The following is an 18,004-nucleotide window of genomic DNA, read 5'->3' as shown; positions in this document are numbered from 1 at the left end:
TAATCTGTAAAAAACACTTAAGACTAAAATTATAGGTTTTTATATTAAGTGATTTTATGTAAAAACTGCCTTAATTCCCTTCCGAGATACTTAATGAAAGAATGTAAAGAGAGTAGTGATGATGGTAATTATAATACGTTAAACTCCATCAGCTTCCCAAGGGAAATAAATATATGTAAATGTTGACAACAAAATGCATCTCCAATGTAATTTTGACTCACCTGTGTGTGTATGTTTCACCAATGTTTTTCTTAAGTCTTATGCTATAGAGTCCTAGACTCCAGAATTTGTTTCCCAAAATGCATCAAAGCAGACCAGGTACAAAGTGCTAAAGGTATTCCATGGCTGGACAGGAGGTCTGTCATATGCATGTTTACGAGGAGATCTGACTGGATCTCCCCATAAAGGGAGGGGAGGGATTCCAGGCCTGCGAGTAAACATTTTCTTCTCTTAAACATAGCATCTTTGTCTACTTTATTACGCTTCAGTTTCTGTCAGTCATTAGATTCAACCACATTATTAAAAATGTCTAGTTCATCAGGCAAATAGAAAGTGGAGAAGAACCCGAGTGAATTAAATGTAGTTTCTTATTTTAATCAAGAATGACTGCCTGTCCAGGTGGTGGCACAGTGGATAGAGCATTGGACTGGGATGCAGAGGACCCAGGTTCGAGACCCTGAGGTCGCCAGCATGAGCGTGGGCTCATCTGGTTTGAGCAAAGCTCACCAGCTTGGACCCAAGGTTGCTGACTTGAGCAAGGGGTTACTCAGTCTGCTGAAGGCCAACGGTCAAGGCACATATGAGAAAGCAATCAATGAACAACTAAGGTGTCACAACAAAAAACAACTGATGATTGATGCTTCTCATCTCTCTCCGTTCCTGTCTGTCTGTTCATTCCTATCTATCCCTCTCTCTGACTCTGTCTCTGCAAAAAAAAAAAAAAAAAAAAAAAAAAAAAAAGAATGACTGATCATAGAAATGACATAATGACATGCTGATAGTATTAAGTAAAATACCTGTAGATATTTGCAAAATATCTATAATTATAATTTGTGCTGAGTTATTTAAACAAAATAATATGAGGGTGATCGTTTCCTATCTATGGCTTACAAAGCATTACAAATTGACTTTCAATGAAATGCTAAAGACCGTGAGATCGGCGTCTGTCTAGTCCATTTGAGTTCCTTTAACAAAGTGCTATAGACCTGCTGACTTATAACAACAAACACTTATTCCATATCCTACTTGTTGTTCCATAGATGGTCACTTTTTTGATGTGTCTTTATGTGATGGAAGAGGAAAACTCGGGTTTCTTAAGTCCTTTATAAAGGCACTGATCACAGTCGTGAGGGTTCCACTCTTATGACCAAATCACCTCCCAAAGGCCCCATGTATTCTCAAGGGATTGGTTCCGCAGTCCATGGATGCTCAAGTCCTTATAGAAAATAGTGCAGTATTTGCATATAATTTATATTTGTTATAGCAGGATATTTGTACATGTCGCTTTATTCTAGTGAATTCAGGGTAGTGCTAATTCAAGTGTTGCTTTATAGAACTTTCTGGAAGTTTTTTTTTTTAAAAAAAGAAAAAACGATTTTTGATCCACAGTTGGCTGAATCCGTGTATGTGAAACCCACAGATACGGAAAGGGACAGTATCATCATTGGAGATTAAGTGCCAACATATGAATTTGGGGGCAATTCAAGCATTTACTATATTAACACTTATTTTTAATTAATATTCTTTTAATCTACTCTTTGGCATTTCATTATTTATTTTGCCTATATATTTTATATGAACTGTTTATCCATTGTACTTTATTTTATAGCCTCCTCTGAATGAAATCTCCCTTCTGAGGTTTGGGATAAACACGTTAGCTGAGGGCAAAGCATGACATTTTGGTACGGGTAGTGCACATACGCTCGTAGATAACTATCTTCCTAGAGTTTTAAAGGGAGGTGATGGGATGTCATAAAAACATGGCATTGCATGTAAGAAATGTCGAAACCTGTAGAGAGTATATCAGCCAAACTGATGACATGCTGGGAAGCAAGGTCTAAAATGCTGCAGAGAAGGGCGGTTCTGCAGCAGCTGGTTTATACCCTTGGAATTAAGGCGGGGACTAAGGAAGATTACAGGAAGGCAGGAGAAAGCAAGGCACAGGACAGGTAACAGGATACGTGCTCCCCTAAGGACGGTGATTCCTTTGAGGGCTCTGGGAAAGAGGGTCACTTCAGGCATTTCAAAGATGGGTTAACCTCGATGCACAAGAGCAACAGACGGGGCTGGCTTAAACTACAGGACTTACAGTCCTGAAGCATGACTACCCTCTGTGACCCGCCCGGTTAGGAATTCATGATCAGGTCACCCTGTGGGGTTGCTTTTGGTTCGCTCTGTTACAGCACCCCTTTTTCATTCACAGGGATTCAGAGCTTTAAGGCAAAGTTGGCCCTGCAGCCATCCTGATCCTCTCGCTTCTACACCCTTCATATTCAGAGACATCCTCGGCCAGACATGAGCCTCTGTGTTTCATTTGTCTCCCTAGGGAGGACGAGCACGCCCTCATCCAGCAGTACTGCCAGACGCTGGGCGGGGAGTCCCCGGTGAGCCAGCCCCAGAGCCCAGCTCAGATCCTGAAGTCGGTAGAAAGGGAAGAACGCGGAGAACTGGAGCGGATCATCGCTGAGTTGGAGGAAGAGCAAAGGTGCGCTAGATCTGGGAGAAGAGGACATGGCATGCCGGGAAAACCTGGGACGGAAAATCCTTTAACCGTAGCTTCAACATGGCTCCTACCCTACCCATTCTCTTTATAAGCTACTGTCCAAAGGTCATAGTTGAGTCCGAGTTTTAGAGGACATCACCAAGCTGGCCTATGCCTCTAGCTTACAGCTGCGTTAGGGGGTTCGGGGTGATGTCTGTTAGAACAGTTACTTAAAGCTACCATTCTATTTGTGTTTGCTCCTCTCACTGTTAAGAAATGTTTTTACCTAGGAGGAAATAAATAGCACGTACAGTACTAACTTTGGAGCTCATGGACAATTTAGGGTAGCAGACGAGGTACACAGTGGTCATTTCAGTTTTTGTTTTTCTGAATTAGAAGTCTGCAGGTGGAATATGAGCAGCTAAAGGAGCAGCACCTGCGAAGGGGGCTCCCGGTCGGCTCGCCCCCAGACTCTGTGGTGTCTCCTCATCACACCGCTGAGGACTCAGAACTTATAGCCGAAGCCAAGCTCCTCAGGCAGCACAAAGGTCGGCTGGAGGCCAGGATGCAGATCTTAGAAGATCACAACAAGCAGTTGGAGTCTCAGCTCCACCGACTTCGACAGCTGCTGGAGCAGGTAGAGGGAGCAGGACCCAGCGTCGCCCTTCCCCTCGCCACCTGTTCCAGTCCCAGTGGCTTGGTCCCAGTGTCCCTGGAAAGGTCTACTTTTGACTTCCCAGTTCCAAGTTCATTTAGACTTGCCTAGAAACCCCTCTCTAAATGTAAGCAGTAATTCCTGTCACACACACAAAAAATGTGCTTGCCCAGTTTTAGATGGAATTTCCCATTCCCCTTTAACATTGAAATCTATCTCAGCTCTGAATGGTTTAAGGAAAAAGATCCTATGACATCTGTCTGCATGAATTAAATATGGGAAACATCTGTGAAGATTATGGGAAACAAAGTGACCTGAACTTTTTATTCTAAAGCCTTTCTTGCAATGAGCTATTTTCAAGACATTAAGTGACAGATGTTTATTAATTTGCTGCTTTCATTTTCTAACAGTAGGCCATGTTTTATGGCAGTTGCTTGTAAATGTTCTTGACAATAAGAAATACAATTTCCATTATGATGAATACACACATGTATAGAATATAGAAGAAATGCTGTCATAAAGAAATGCTGTCTTCCCCCCCCCCCTTTCTTTCTTTTCTCCTTCCCTCCTTCCTTCCTTCTTTCTTCTCTCTTTTCCTCATGTTTGGGGCTGACACAGGTAAAAATCAGACATTCCAGAGGACTTAGAGAGAGCCAGGCCTTGGGTCATTCTTGGGAAACTATTACTTTCTGGTGAAGCACAATTTGGAGGCTCCAAAGTAAGCTGTCTCCCAAACAGTCTCACACAGAACTGAAACATGACATACAGACAAGTAGATGGGAAATAAATAAGGGGCGATCTTTGGCCTGCTATGTAGATAATACAGAAATTGCATTGTTTTGAATGATTCTGACATGTTAAAAGATGCTGACAGCAACACTGAAAGACAGTTTTCTAAAATTCGAGAAAACCACTGGAAAGTTGTTTCTGCCTTTGAGTCAATAAATCTTCTCCGGAGAAAGGCATGTCTAGTCACTGCCAAGGGGCCACTCACTGTGGAGGCCGAAGAGCAGGGCAAGAGATGCATGACATAAATGTTGATGTCAGGGGTTCAAGAGAGAGAAGCACTGTCTCTGGGATTGTCCACAACATGCACCTGCTACAAGGGCGCCTTCATTACTAGTTCTGCGACATGACTCCTGTTATTTAACTGCTACATGTCATCGAGCGCTTGTTATATAATATCTCATATTATCTTGTTCTGGTCCCTAACAAGACTGCAGGCACACACACAAAAAGGCAGAAACTTTTATATCTCGACAGTTTTCTTTTTTCAGAAAACTTTCAAAAACAAAAACAGTGAGTTTTTCAGAATTGCAGGCTATTACCCATTGGTGAGTTATAAAATTGATTTAGTACATTGGTGAGTTATAAAATTGATTTAGTAAATCTATTTTATTTTGATCAGTACTAAGAAAGAAAAAAAGAAGAAAAATGGAATGGAGGGAGGGAAGAAAAGAGACACAGAGGCAAAGAGGAAGGAAAAAGGGAGGGAGGGAGGGAGGGGAGGAGGGAGGGAGGGAGGGAGGGAGGGAGGGAGGGAGGGAGGGAGGGAGGGAGGGAGGGAGGAGCAAGCAGCCTTTAGCTCTCCTGCCCCTCCCACCTTCACTCTCTCCATCCATTAGCCAGAGCTGCCTAATGGCTTGTGTGCCTTCTGAACTGCACAGTAATGTTTTTAGAGATAGCTGGTATCCGAATGGCTCTGTATATCCCAGACTATAAAGCTCTTATCTCTTCTTAATGGCTTAACATGAATGCCAGAAGCAATAGAAAATGCAGCTCTGAAAGAGAAAACGGGCAACACCACTAGACTTCAACTAATACAGATTTAATGAAAAACTCAGCTTCGAAGACATTTTAACTTCTGCATTCCCTCTATAGTGGGTCACACTTTCTCATTTGACCACATACTTGTCAATATGTCCATCACCATATTTTAAAGCTTTGTGTGAGTGCATTTACCAAGTGTTTGCTAGGTGTCTGATTCTGTGCTGATCGCTTTATAAATCCTCACTGATCGCCACCTCACCACCCTGACACAGGCCTCCTGTCATCATCCCGCTTATAAAGAAAGAATCTGAAGCACAAAGGGTTAAAAATTTGCTCAGAATTACACAGCTTTCTGAATGAGAGAGTTCAAATCTAAGCATCTGAATTCAAAATTGTATTCTTAACCACTCTGTATTGTTGTCTTTAAATATTGATTTAAACTTAAAAATGAGTTGATTTTGAAATTGGATCAATTTATGATATGACAAGCAGTGCTGATTTTTTTTAAAGATGAATTAAAGATGTTTCTGAATTCACTATAAAAATAATAGGGAGAGTCCTGGCCGGTTGGCTCAGTGGTAGAGCGTCAGCCTGGCATGCAGGAGTCCCGGGTTCGATTCCCGGTCAGGGCACATAGGAGAAGCGCCCATCTGCTTCTCCACCCCTCCCCCTCTCCTTCCTCTCTGTCTCTCTCTTCTCCTCCTGCAGCCAAGGCTCCATTGGAGCAAAAAGTTGGCCCAGGCGCTGAGGATGGCTCCATGGCCTCTGCCTCAGGCGCTAGAATGGCTCTGGTTGCAACAGAGCGACACCCCAGATGGGCAGAGCATCGCCCCCTGTTGGGCATGCCGGGTGGATCCCGGTCGGGCGCATGTGGGAGTCTGTCTGACTGCCTCCCCGTTTCCAACTTCAGAAAAATACAAAAAAATAAATAATAAGGAGAACAACGGAGAGATGAAACTGACACTGATACATAAATCTTGTGGTCTATCTGAGTAGTTAGTTGTACAGGGTGCCCAGACTGAAAGGGAAGGACCACTTAGGGCTCAGGGAAGCTCTAGCATCTACTGATGCCAAAACGTATTGAAAATGTGTGAGGGTAAAGAACCCATGTGACTTAATTATCCATGGTGGGAAAGCAGTAGTTAGAAATGCAGATGATTTTCTTAATATTTTCATTCTTTCTCATGCCTGACCTTGGAATGTGATTCCAGCCCGAGTCTGATTCCCGAATCAATGGTGTCTCCCCCTGGGCTTCTCCTCAGCGATCTGCACTGAGCCACTCGCTCGATCCGGACCCCGGACCCCAGTTCCACCAAGCAGGTCAGTATCCCCAAGATTGGTTAATGCCCCACGCTGCCACACTGCTCTGGTCTTTGCCATTGTTTTGTTTTTATTTTTTCATTTAAAATAGCATTTTTACACATGGGTGCCTTAAGGCACAACAAAATTTTCTTTTCTCTTTAGTCTCAGATGAGTATAAAGCCATTTAACAATAACCAAAAAAGCAAATACTTTAGAATAATAGCTATAATGCGCATATGTAAATAGTGTGTAGTAGTAGATTGAATTTTGATGAAAGATAAAAAAAAGGTGTTCTTTTCTTTTGGAATGAACAACAGTTTAAGTTTTTTTGCCTTGGGAAGGATTCTTTTCTCTCTTTATTCATAAATTTTCTTTCTCTAAAATTTTATGTTTGTGTATATTCAGAATATAATACTAAAGAACATCATCCCAAACATAATGTTGGCTGCCCAGGTCTGGGGACTCAATATTCTGCTGGCTCCAGCCTAGTCCCTGTAGACATCGCCACCCCTCCCACCTCGATCTGAAGCAGAAGTCCCCTCCAGCCCGTCATTGGTCAGAGAGGACCTGTCAATGCTGCGAGGAAGGACTTGGTCAACCAGGCATTCCAGAATGACATGTTATTGATAAAAACTCAAGTTCCAAAATTCTATGAGGGCCACATACTTTAACAAAATTAATTTGTTTATAAAATACCTTTTGCTACATTAATCAGAAGAAAACCTACAGTGTTAATATTACTGTAATTCTTTTTAAATAAATAAGATAATTATTTTGCTATTGATATATTGTAGAACAAAAAGCATGAAAGTTCGTATTGTCTGCTATGAGCTCCCTCTAGCTTTGTGGTAACATAGCAAGCCTATACTGAAATCTCCAAAAAGAAAGAAGACAAAAAAAATTGTTAAAAGATTTTTTCTCATATGAAAAAATATTTGCAAGGTAAAATAATGAAATCCCATCTAATATGTTGAAACAGTATGACTACATTGTTGATCTTTCCCTCACGAGATTTTTTTCTTGGCACATGGATTCTTTTTACAGAAACATCTGGTACATTTCATTTATGTAGAAAATTATATTACCAACAAATTAATACAAAAGTGCTTTCGGTATTTTTCCCTCAAATTGTCATTTTCTACGAGAATTATTTTCACATGATATTTAGAGGCCCTAGCTAGGATTTTCTCCTGGCCCTAGCTAGGATTTTCTCCTGGCCCTAGCTAGGTTTGGGTAGAAGGCTGGGCGTTAATTTCCGCACGTCTGTTCCTTTTGTTTGCTGGCCCCACAGCCGAGGACCTGCTGGCCCCGCCTCATGACACCAGCACGGACCTCACAGAGGTTATGGAGCGGATCAACAGCTCATTTCCATCCTGCAGCCGTGAGTATGAGCCCTCCCGACACCACCACTAGCCTTTCCCTTCTGTTTCTTTTTTCCGGCCTGAGGCACTTTGTCTTCTTAGGTAAAATAACAAAAACCTATATGGAATCAGGATTGAATATTACTTAAAAATAAATCAGGCCCTGGCTGGCTGGCTCAGTGGTAGAGCGTCGGCCTGGCGTGCACGGGGTCCCAGGTTCGATTCCCGGCCAGGGCACACAGAAGAAACGCCTATCTGCTTCTCCACCCCACCCCCCCTTCCTCTCTGTCTCTCTCTTCCCCTCCCGCAGCGAGGCTCCATTGGAGCAAAGATGGCCCAGGCGCTGGGGATGGCTCCTTGGCCTCTGCTCCAGGCGCTGGAGTGGCTCTGGTCGCGACAGAGCGACACCCCGGAGGGGCAGAGCATCGCTCCCTGGTGGGCAGAGCGTCGCCCCCTGGTGGGCGTGCCTGGTGGATCCCGGTCGGGCGCATGCGGGAGTCTGTCTGACTGTCTCTCCCCGTTTCCAGCTTCGGAAAAATACAAAAAAAAAAAAAAAAAAGGATAAAAATAAATCAGACATTCTGTATGTCAGCAAAGCACACGGAGCTTAACCCAGATCCCACCGCCGCCCTGGGAGCAGGGACGGCAGTCCTGCTCTCGGAGGTCTTCAGCATGCCTACGAGCGATAGCAGCAGGCCAATAAAGGAAGTCTGGTTTTAAGAAGAAATTATCCTCTTCGGTGTGAGCCATAGTGAGAAACGTGTGTTATTTAAAAAAAAACAAAACCTTTTAGGGGCATACCAAACAAGGCATGAAAATAGCCGTTCCTGATGTCATTCTCTCTCCAGATGTTGATCTCTGATGTCATCAGATTCATGCACAGTAGGGGATTATTTTCAGATTTTCCTCTTAGTAATAACCAAATAAAAGCAGTCCAATTCCCAGAGGGACTTATTAATGACTCTTTTTCATTGATTTTCTTCCAAGCGTTTTGTCTTCAGCATCTTGCTCCCTTGAAGGTTCTGCTGAGCTCTCACCAAAAACACTTCCACGACTCACATGGGAACAGTTGACCTGTATATGAATACACGCTATCTAATGCCACAATTTGCATTTTTAATAATCTTATAAAAGAATATTAATAGATTATTTATAAGTTTTATAAATTATAATTGATTTTTACATCCAGGTGGCCATTAAACTAAGACTTTAGTATGTATATATACTATCATTTATTATATATTAACAGCCTCTCATTTTACACTTTTTCTTCCTCTCTTAGAAAATATTATCCTAGATGAGGAAAAAGACATTATCAGGAGTCTAGATAAACATGATGTATTGACTTCATTTAAATAGTGTCTTTTGATTTACACGACTTTCCCATTTACAGAATTCATCATTAGCAGGAAGGGGAGACAGCTATTTGAAATATAGTCATCTCTGAATTTTTAGAAGTATTTCCCTAAAGGACATATTACAGTTTCTACAGCACATAAATATATTTAGATTTAGGAGTGTATCATCTTCCAGGTTATTATTTGTAGTTCTGCTTCTTAAGGTTTGCTGAATCTTTTACTCTATGTCAGTCCCCTCACTCACACCCTAAAAACAAACACACACACGCACACGCACACACACTCTCTCTCTCTCTCTCTCTCTCTCTCTCTCTTACGTTTTGGCCCTGGAGAGACTTACAGAGTATTAAGTCCACAGGCTGTCAGATTGTTGCTTTTCTTCTAGGCTTTGTAACTGCCATTAAAGAGGAGCAGATTAAATCTTTCATATTAATTACACTTCAAGGTTGAATTTTTTTAGAGAATTGGGTTCTGAGTTGTATGTTCCTTAATGACTTGATAAAACCTCATCATAGTCTTTATAAGCTAGAATTTCAAAATTAAATTTCTAAATGAAATTACTTTTTAGGTCAGCTTAAACCCAAATACATTAATAACTAATTAACAATAAATTCTGTAAATCAAAGCCAATTAGAAGTTTTTATTTAAATGTTGAGATGGACATTTTCAATTATAAGTCAGCTTTCAGTGAGAGCTAGGATGGGAAATGTTTAAATATTTGCTTTACAAGTAGATATAAATATATGATTTCCATATTAAAAATATACTAAAAATACATAATGTATCCTTTAAAACATTTAATTTTCTAAAGCAATTACTCTTCATTTTCACACAGTATATTCTTCTCTCTTGATATTGTTAAAGACTGACCTTTATCATAATTTAGAAGAGCATGTAATGAAAAATAAATAATATTTGCATTGATGCTTTCTCCACCTGTATAATTCTGTGTTGTGAGGGCGGGATACAGAGTTCTGAGATTAACTACTGAGACACTGGCCCCATGTCCTCATAATCTTAAGTTTGTACATCACAAATATTTTTAATATGTATAGTTTTCTGTGAATAAGCATTACTAGTCATGTGTTATTGTTGTTTTGAAGAGCTCAAGTGCATTCCAAGTAAGAAATGACAGTGTACTTTAGAATCCTTTGAAATTTAGATCTTATTATTTGTGGTTTCTGCTATTAGTTTGGATTTAGTTTGCTCTTCATGGTATTTATATTCTATATTTTGCTTTGATGATATAAAAATTTCCAAGATAGCGATAGCTATATATAAAACTAAAAGCATAATTGACTAATTTTTTAAATTGATACATATTTTTTAAAATTCTGACTAAAGTTATTAAGCCTTTTAAAAATTGATGAAGAATAGAAATGAGTACCTCCAATACATGCTTCTGAATTGAATGGATGATGGATGGGTGGATGAATGGATGGGTGGATGAATGGATGGATGGATGGATGGATGAATGGATGAATGGATGAATGGATGGATGGAAAGATGATGATTACATTTTCCCACTAAGAAGGTTAAGTTGTTGAAGTTTCCCCAGATAGTACTCAGAAGGTTCTGTAAGATTCATTTGCTGTGTTGTCCCTTTTAATTGTTCAGCTAGCAAATATTTTAATAAGCCTTCAAATTCCCAAAGCTTACTGACCACCTTTAGAGAGTTTTTCTAACCAAATCGGCTTGGCACCCTTACAATGCCAAGCCAATCTCATGAGCCCTTGTAACTAATGAGAAATTTTAAATTGCTATTACTAGCATACAATGAATTAATCTGCATGTTAATCTTGACTTTTGATCTTTTGTGGATTAAAAATTAGCATGGTCACAAGTAAATTTCTACTCCTGGCAATCTTGGAATTAAAATGAAACTGCATTCATAAATCCTAATTGCATAAATTGCCTTTTTTATTGTATCTATATATTGTTGAATATAACACTTTATAATTCCTTTGTCTTGAATTAATATCCCAGTTGGCCCTGATAGCATCCTTGAATTACGATCTTTTAAAGTCTGTTTTAATTATTTATGTAAGTTTCAGAGAAAAGAGGCAGGTATTTTCATCTCTTTCTGACAAGGAGTTAATGAAGGAAATTTAATTGGATTGCTTATCAACCAACATACATACTAAAATGTCCACTGACTTATAGAACTTTTTTTGAGTGTAAAATGTTTTCTCAGTTTTTTTTTTCATTTATGTCAACTAAATATAGAGGATACTAGTAGTAAGCCGACTAGTTTTTGCTTTTAAGACAACAAACGCTTTTAAAACTGTTTTTATCTAAAGTCATATTTTCACTGTTAATTTTCTATGTTGATTAAGCTCAAGTGACGCATATCAAAACCTCAGAACCCATAAAAATACAATGATTTTCTGATTTAAAAATAATTTTTATGATTTTTTAGACGAGTACCCTTAGCCTATTATTTGAAAGAAAGCTATAGGGTTTTAAGTGTTGGTTTGGAGGAAAATGGATTAGATTTCTGTTGGGATTTGGTTATCTGCTACTTAGAGGAGCAGCCTAACTTCCCCACATGTTATACTTTCTAATGCAGCTAAGCTGCCCCTTACATGTGGCTCACGTGTGTGAGGAGGTCCACTCGTCTGTGTCCTGTTGTGCCTTACACAGCTGTTAGGACAAGGCTGGTGTTAGCCTGATTCTCCCCCAGCTGCTCCTGGGGCTCCCTCTCTCCCTCCAGGCATCATAAGACAGTCTTCCTTCTCATTTGCTCCCCCCCCCCCCCCCCCGCAAAGCTACTGGCACTCACTGTGTGGCCACGGAAATGTTTTGTTGTTTCCCAAGCACAGAAAGCTGAGAGTGGGAAGGAGGGAAGCAAGCTAGATGATATGGGATGATTCTTACTTGGCCCAGAACAGATGTTGCTGTCATTGGAGAGGCGGGGCACCCGTCCCCAGCAGGGTTGAGTGTGAGAGGATAATTATGAGGTTTGTCGGTGAAGGAGAGATGAAGGCCTTAGAGAGGAGGGATGTTGGCACCCGCCCTCACAGTGCCCACCAGAGCAGGTGCTGTCGCTGTTGCTGCCCTCGGTAAGCAGGAAGGAATTGAGCTGCAAATCAGATGTAAAAGTGCATTCGACACCATATTCTGACTTCTCAATGCTCTTACCTGGGGCCGTCTCAGTCCCAGTGATTAGCCCAAGTCCCTAGAAGACTGCCGAGAGTTAGGCCAGCCCTTTCCTTGGTGCAAACACGTCCACCATCCGCCTAGCCTTTGGGGCAAGGGCGAGCCTGGGGTGGCAGAAATGAGAGACTCACGCACCTTCATGTTCCTAATGACTTCTTGATCGGAATTGGTATTGTTCAGCAAAATATACAGAATTTGCTCTGTTCTGATATGTAAACCAAGATTTCAGTGGCAAATTTTGAGATATTTTGCAAAACTAAGTACTCACTGAATGCTTTAGGGTGTACTTTTTGACAGAGCTAGCATATGCTTGTGGGTTTTGCTGGAACTTGCATATCTTAAAGCACATGAGCTATGAAACACTAGCCCCCTTGCTAAAGCATCTAGCCAAAAAAAAAAAAAATACCTGTTACTTATTTTCTTATTAGCATTCATTTAACTTGCTGAGAGCGACACACCTTTGCATGCCTGAGTGGAGGGGGAACCAGTCAAACAATGGCAACACTTTCAATTTATTTCTTTTGTTTTCTCTTTCAGCAAATCTCCCCAGCAGGCCACAGGTAAGGGTTCATGGTTTTGTTTTAAAAATTCCAGCCGAGGCCCTCGCCGGTTGGCTCAGTGGTAGAGCGTCGGCCTGGCGTGCAGAAGTCCTGGGTTCGATTCCCGGCCAGGGCACACAGGAGAGGCTCCCATCTGCTTCTCCACCCCTTCCCCTCTCCTTCCTCTCTCTCTCTCTTCCCCTCCCGCAGCGAGGCTCCATTGGAGCAAAGATGGCCCGGGCGCTGGGGATGGCTCCTTGGCCTCTGCCCCAGGCGCTGGAGTGGCTCTGGTCGCGACAGAGCGACGCCCCGTAGGGGCAGAGCATCACCCCCTGGTGGGCAGAGCGTCGCCCCGTGGTGGGCATGCCAGGTGGATCCTGGTCGGGCGCATGTGGGAGTCTTGACTGTCTATCCCCGTTTCCAGCTTCAGAAAAATACAAAAAATAAATAAATAAAATAAAATAAATAAATAAATAAAAATAAAAATTCCAGCCGAAATCAAAAGTTTTTTTCATGCATGACTTGCAAATCAGGGATATTGCCCTCAGTATGAACCAAAGGCGTGTTCCAAAGTGGAGGCGATGGGCAAGGTTTTTAAAGGCAAAAGTTGCTAGGAGCTGATGATCAAAGACATGGGTTGCTAGGGGAAACAAGACCACAACTTACATTATTCATTTTCTGATTGGTGGGGGCAACTGGACTCTCAATGGTCACCTGACTCAGTGGTCAGCAAGTGGGGCCGGGAGATGAGATCAGTGGATGACATGATTAGGCATTTGTCAGCGTCCCAGTTCTGGTTCAGGCTAGTGGAACAAAAGCTTTGGGGTGACCTACCAACAGAAATCAGACAGCACAGAGCGGCTATTCATTCGGAGTCCAAGGAGCAGCCCAGTGCTGTCAGCCTCCGCAGAGTTCAAACTGCAAAGATACACAAGTTGGGATATAAGACTTCAAGTTCCTGTACGTGTTCGGGTCGATTGGTTCATGTGTTGATTACAACTTCAAGTAAGCAGATTAGCCACAGTTCGTTTTAGCACTAATTTATTCCCCATGTAAAGAAAAGTAAACTTGCTTGACATTAGTTGATTCGGTACAACAGTTTCTCAGTCTGGGGAGGAGAACCCCTCCCAAGCCAGTTCTCCCAGATGCCCCAAATGCCCACACTGGGTCCTTTGTGTTGTAATAGCTTGCTAACAGCCTCATCCGTGCTGTGGGGAATTAGCCTGGAGAGATTTGGCTGACCACTGTTCTCCCAGATATCTTCTTAGGACAGCTATCACAGAACAGTGACTTAAAAACAGTGACTAGAGCAGTACGCAAAGGTGGTTTTGTTACTTTGGGGGTGGGAGGGAGTCTTGATTTTTCATTTAAAAATTTACTGATGAATGTTGGAAGCCACAGTCTTATTACATCTTTCGCTATTTTCCGTATCAGATACTCTAGTAATAATGTGCCACAAGACCACAGATCTTTGGAGAGCATTTGCTTCCATGAACTTGTTTATGGATCTTTCTGAAACACTGAAACTTCTCCCAAAACTTGCTTTCCAGCCTGGGCAAGAGAAGAGCCCCCCAGACAGAGATACAGAGCAGGCTAGGTGCATTCAGGACGGGAAGGAAGGGCCTCAGCTCAGGGAGCCAAAGTCACGGGAGTACAGGGTCCCCTCTGAACACTGAAAAATAGAGATTTTTTCTTTCTGAAATAAGCACTTTTATTTCTGTGAAGGGTTGACAAGCACCTGCTACCTGTCATGGTTTTATGTAAATGTTGTTCTGACAGTGCTGTTTTTCCTTCCCGCAGGCAATGTGAAGTGTTCATCTAGCCAACAAGCATTTCCTGGCTTTCAGTATTGCCCTTTCCAGCAAATGCCAATTCCAAGCTCCATTTAATCAGCAGCTCCATGGCTCCTTGATACATGCTGTTGAGCGCGGACTGTGTATTCTACTGAAGGGTGAAACACTGACTATCCAAAGGGAAAAGGATATTTTGGTTTTTATAATAATCGTATATTATTGTTTTCTCCTTCCCTTTCTATGCAACTGTAAATGAATGAACAGAGTGGTATTTGGAAATGGTAATACATTTGTCACTGATTTGTATACTGTGTAGACGGCATTGGGAGAGTGGGTGGGGGCTTTCTAACGTGATACCTTCTTTGTAATAACCATGACAAAAATTGCGTGAGAATCAGAAGACAGTTTTACATTTCACATTCCTTTATATTAACTTTGTACAATAACTACATTTAGTTCTTCAGCTCTTTTACTATGTTTTGGTTATTTATAACTCCTCTGCCACTTGACCAAATAGATTTCCTATATTTGTTTTCATGATTTGGCCAATTAACAAGTTCATCTATTTCAGTCAATTACGTTATATGTATCTGGATTAGGCTACAGCGCTGCATATATTGTTTAACTTTATTTGACACCACACTCTTACTTTTTTTCAGCAACCACTTAGATAACCAGAATAAAAATCCTGTGGGCCTAACTGGCATTTCCACTGGGATCTTTTTTCCTACATTTTATTTTCCTGCTCTATATGAGTACCTCTTGATTTCTTTATTTATTTCATGTCCCAGTTTATATGATTGAGGGGACTTAAAGCAGGATTATAATCACACAGATCGTTGTACCCATAGTTGCCCATTTAAGCATATTTTCATTTTGGCTCAGAAACAACACTTGGTGTATAGCCTTTGCTAGTTCCCAGATCTTGACTTTCACCCTTCCATACACAGCAGACATTTACCCCATTGGAAAGCCAGAACACATTATTGTTTTTGGTTGAAACTCCCAAAGTTAGTGCATGTCTCATTTTACCTTTTAGGTGAATAAACAGATATTTTGTTATCCTTCTGTAATCCAAGTACATTTGGGAAGACAGTTTTAGCAAAAGCTGCGTCACCGCTTCTGCAGAAGGATGAAATGAATGCTTAGCTGGTGGTGCCCTGCAGAACTTTGAGTGTGCTCAATTAGGCATTTGGTTCAGCTTCTGATTTACATTCAAATCATTCAGTGTAAACATGTTCTGTAATGACCAAATGTAGAGAAACCAAAAAAAAAAAAAAAAAGTTAAAATAATGTGTTTTGATTCAAGCACATGTGCTTTTAAAATGTCAGGACGTTTAAACTTTGGGTTCTCTTTAACTGGGATCTGGCCAGAAGGAGGCTTACAGTTAGAAATTCCTATTCTTTTAGAATAGGTTGGGTGGGTTGGGGGGCAAGGGTGTCTATTTGCAGCATAGATATTTTGAGAAGAAGAAAATTGTTTTATACAAGAGGAAAGCCATGACCACCTTTCTACCTCAGACCCGTCTTCATCCATCGTGTTGGAAATAGCTTTACTCTGCTACGTCTGCAAAACCTAGAGCTTTTATCAGGCTACATCGTACCCAAGAAAAGCACCTATTTAAAGAAAAAAAGTTCCCTGAACTCTGAACTACAAGTTGTAGATTTGGTGTCTTTCTGGTTCTTTGAAAAGTTATGTATTAATTTTCTTTCTGCCTGTGATTGTGTGCAACACGTCCTCTATCTGCTATTAAGGAAAAACTACACAAAACACTACATTGTAACCTTCTAAATATGAATAAATAAAAAGAAATATATTGCAGTAACAGCAAGGGGAAATAAGTATGCAGTTCTTTTGAAATATGTGGTAAAGAACTAATCAGAGACTATCATCTTCGGGGTTACGTGTTGTATTTTTCATCCTGAATAAAAGTAATTTTAACACAAAATGACTTTGATATTCCTCAGCTGTGTTCACTGATAGAATCTGAGGTTTGAATGCACATTTATGAAAATAAAATATAAAGAGAGCCCGTGCCCTGATAAGGCCACATATTTTCCTGCAGTTTCTCATACACACTGATATATTCTGTGTTGCTCTTATTGCCTCTCTCTCTTTCTTTCTCTGTGTTTCTCTCTTCTCTCTTATGTATGTAATTCTCAACTTCCCTTACAGATGGAAGGCTTTATTAATAGACAAAAAATAATTTTGGATGTTAAGAACATACCTGAACCTATTGAGCTTTTGTTTTAATAACTTAAGTGATTACCTTTTCAAATCTACTTTGGTCTCAGACTCTTAAATAATGTGCTTTTTATATGTGCACTGGATTTTAACCACTCTGGTAGTAAGTTTAATCTATTTCTGAAGCTATCCTCTGGGAAATGGTGTTAAGACTTATATTACTTGATTCTAAAGGTAAAAGCTCTCTATGAAATAAAAAAAATCCCAAAACATATAATTGGTTAAAATCAAGAAAATTGATACATTCTAATGAGCATGCATTTTAAACATCCTGTCTAACCCATCATATTCACATCGCATTCCTAAGGAGATAATTATTGGTTTCTAGCAACCTACTGAGTAGAAATTTAAAAATGAAAATGAGAACAAATGGAAACATTTGGTTTTTATAGTAAGTCTTTAACTTGTTATTTCTATCATTGAGATCATATATATATATTTTAAAGAATGTAGTTTGTTCTTGGCTAGTTCCCCACCACCATTCAGCACTATCAGTAGACCAAGTTTTTAATTCATTAATTGAGAATTAAGTGAAAAAACACCACTAACCGCACCACCTCACTCTGTAAGTAGGGTCCAATCACTTCATTGACAGAGTATCAGCTTGAGTTTATGTGAGGTCAGTTAAATGACAAGAGTGAGCTTGGTGGTTGAAGCCTGAAGCCAATCGCAATCTCATTACATCCAACCGCCTGTGAGAATAGGTTTCTATTGCCACATAATGCAGCTTGCATGGTAGCCATAAAACTTCAGTTACAAGCATTGATTTAGCTCATGGGATACAAGAATCAGCCGATTTGGTTAGGGCCCTCTGTGATCCAGCTGTACTGGCTCAGGTCTGGGTTGACCGACTGGTGAGTGACGTGGGATGGCTAGACGCATGACTGAGGCAGCTCGGCTGGGTTCTGTCATCTGTAGCAAGCTAACGGGGTACGTTCTCATGCAATGGCAAATGTGCAGGCATGCAAATGGGCCTTTGCTGAGAACTGACGCACTGTCACTTCTACTGAATCCTGTTGGTCCAAGCAAATTGAAAGGCTAAGTATGGGGAATAGACTCCACTTCTTTTGTGAGACACTTGACAGGAACACAAGACACAGGGTATAGCTTCAAGGAGGGCC

At 40.9% G+C, this 18,004-nt stretch overlaps 1 protein-coding gene across 5 annotated transcripts in view; it reads left to right on the top strand.

The window, feature by feature from the left end:
- Positions 1-16,464, top strand: part of UTRN (utrophin) — a 515,659-nt gene extending 499,195 nt beyond the window's left edge. For all 5 annotated transcript variants that reach the window (XM_066373070.1, XM_066373071.1, XM_066373068.1 and 2 more), the window contains 6 exons: positions 2,546-2,704; positions 3,098-3,338; positions 6,338-6,446; positions 7,720-7,809; positions 12,844-12,866; positions 14,646-16,464. In XM_066373070.1, the coding sequence (XP_066229167.1) occupies positions 2,546-2,704; positions 3,098-3,338; positions 6,338-6,446; positions 7,720-7,809; positions 12,844-12,866; positions 14,646-14,654 (631 nt within the window). In that variant the 3' untranslated portion in view covers positions 14,655-16,464. The remainder of the gene's footprint in view (positions 1-2,545; positions 2,705-3,097; positions 3,339-6,337; positions 6,447-7,719; positions 7,810-12,843; positions 12,867-14,645) is intronic.
- Positions 16,465-18,004: the final 1,540 nt, after the last annotated feature.

The sequence above is a fragment of the Saccopteryx leptura genome, chromosome 3 (genome assembly GCF_036850995.1).
Source record: "Saccopteryx leptura isolate mSacLep1 chromosome 3, mSacLep1_pri_phased_curated, whole genome shotgun sequence".
Lineage (NCBI taxonomy): Eukaryota > Metazoa > Chordata > Mammalia > Chiroptera > Emballonuridae > Saccopteryx > Saccopteryx leptura.
This window is presented reverse-complemented; position numbering and strand designations above follow the sequence as displayed.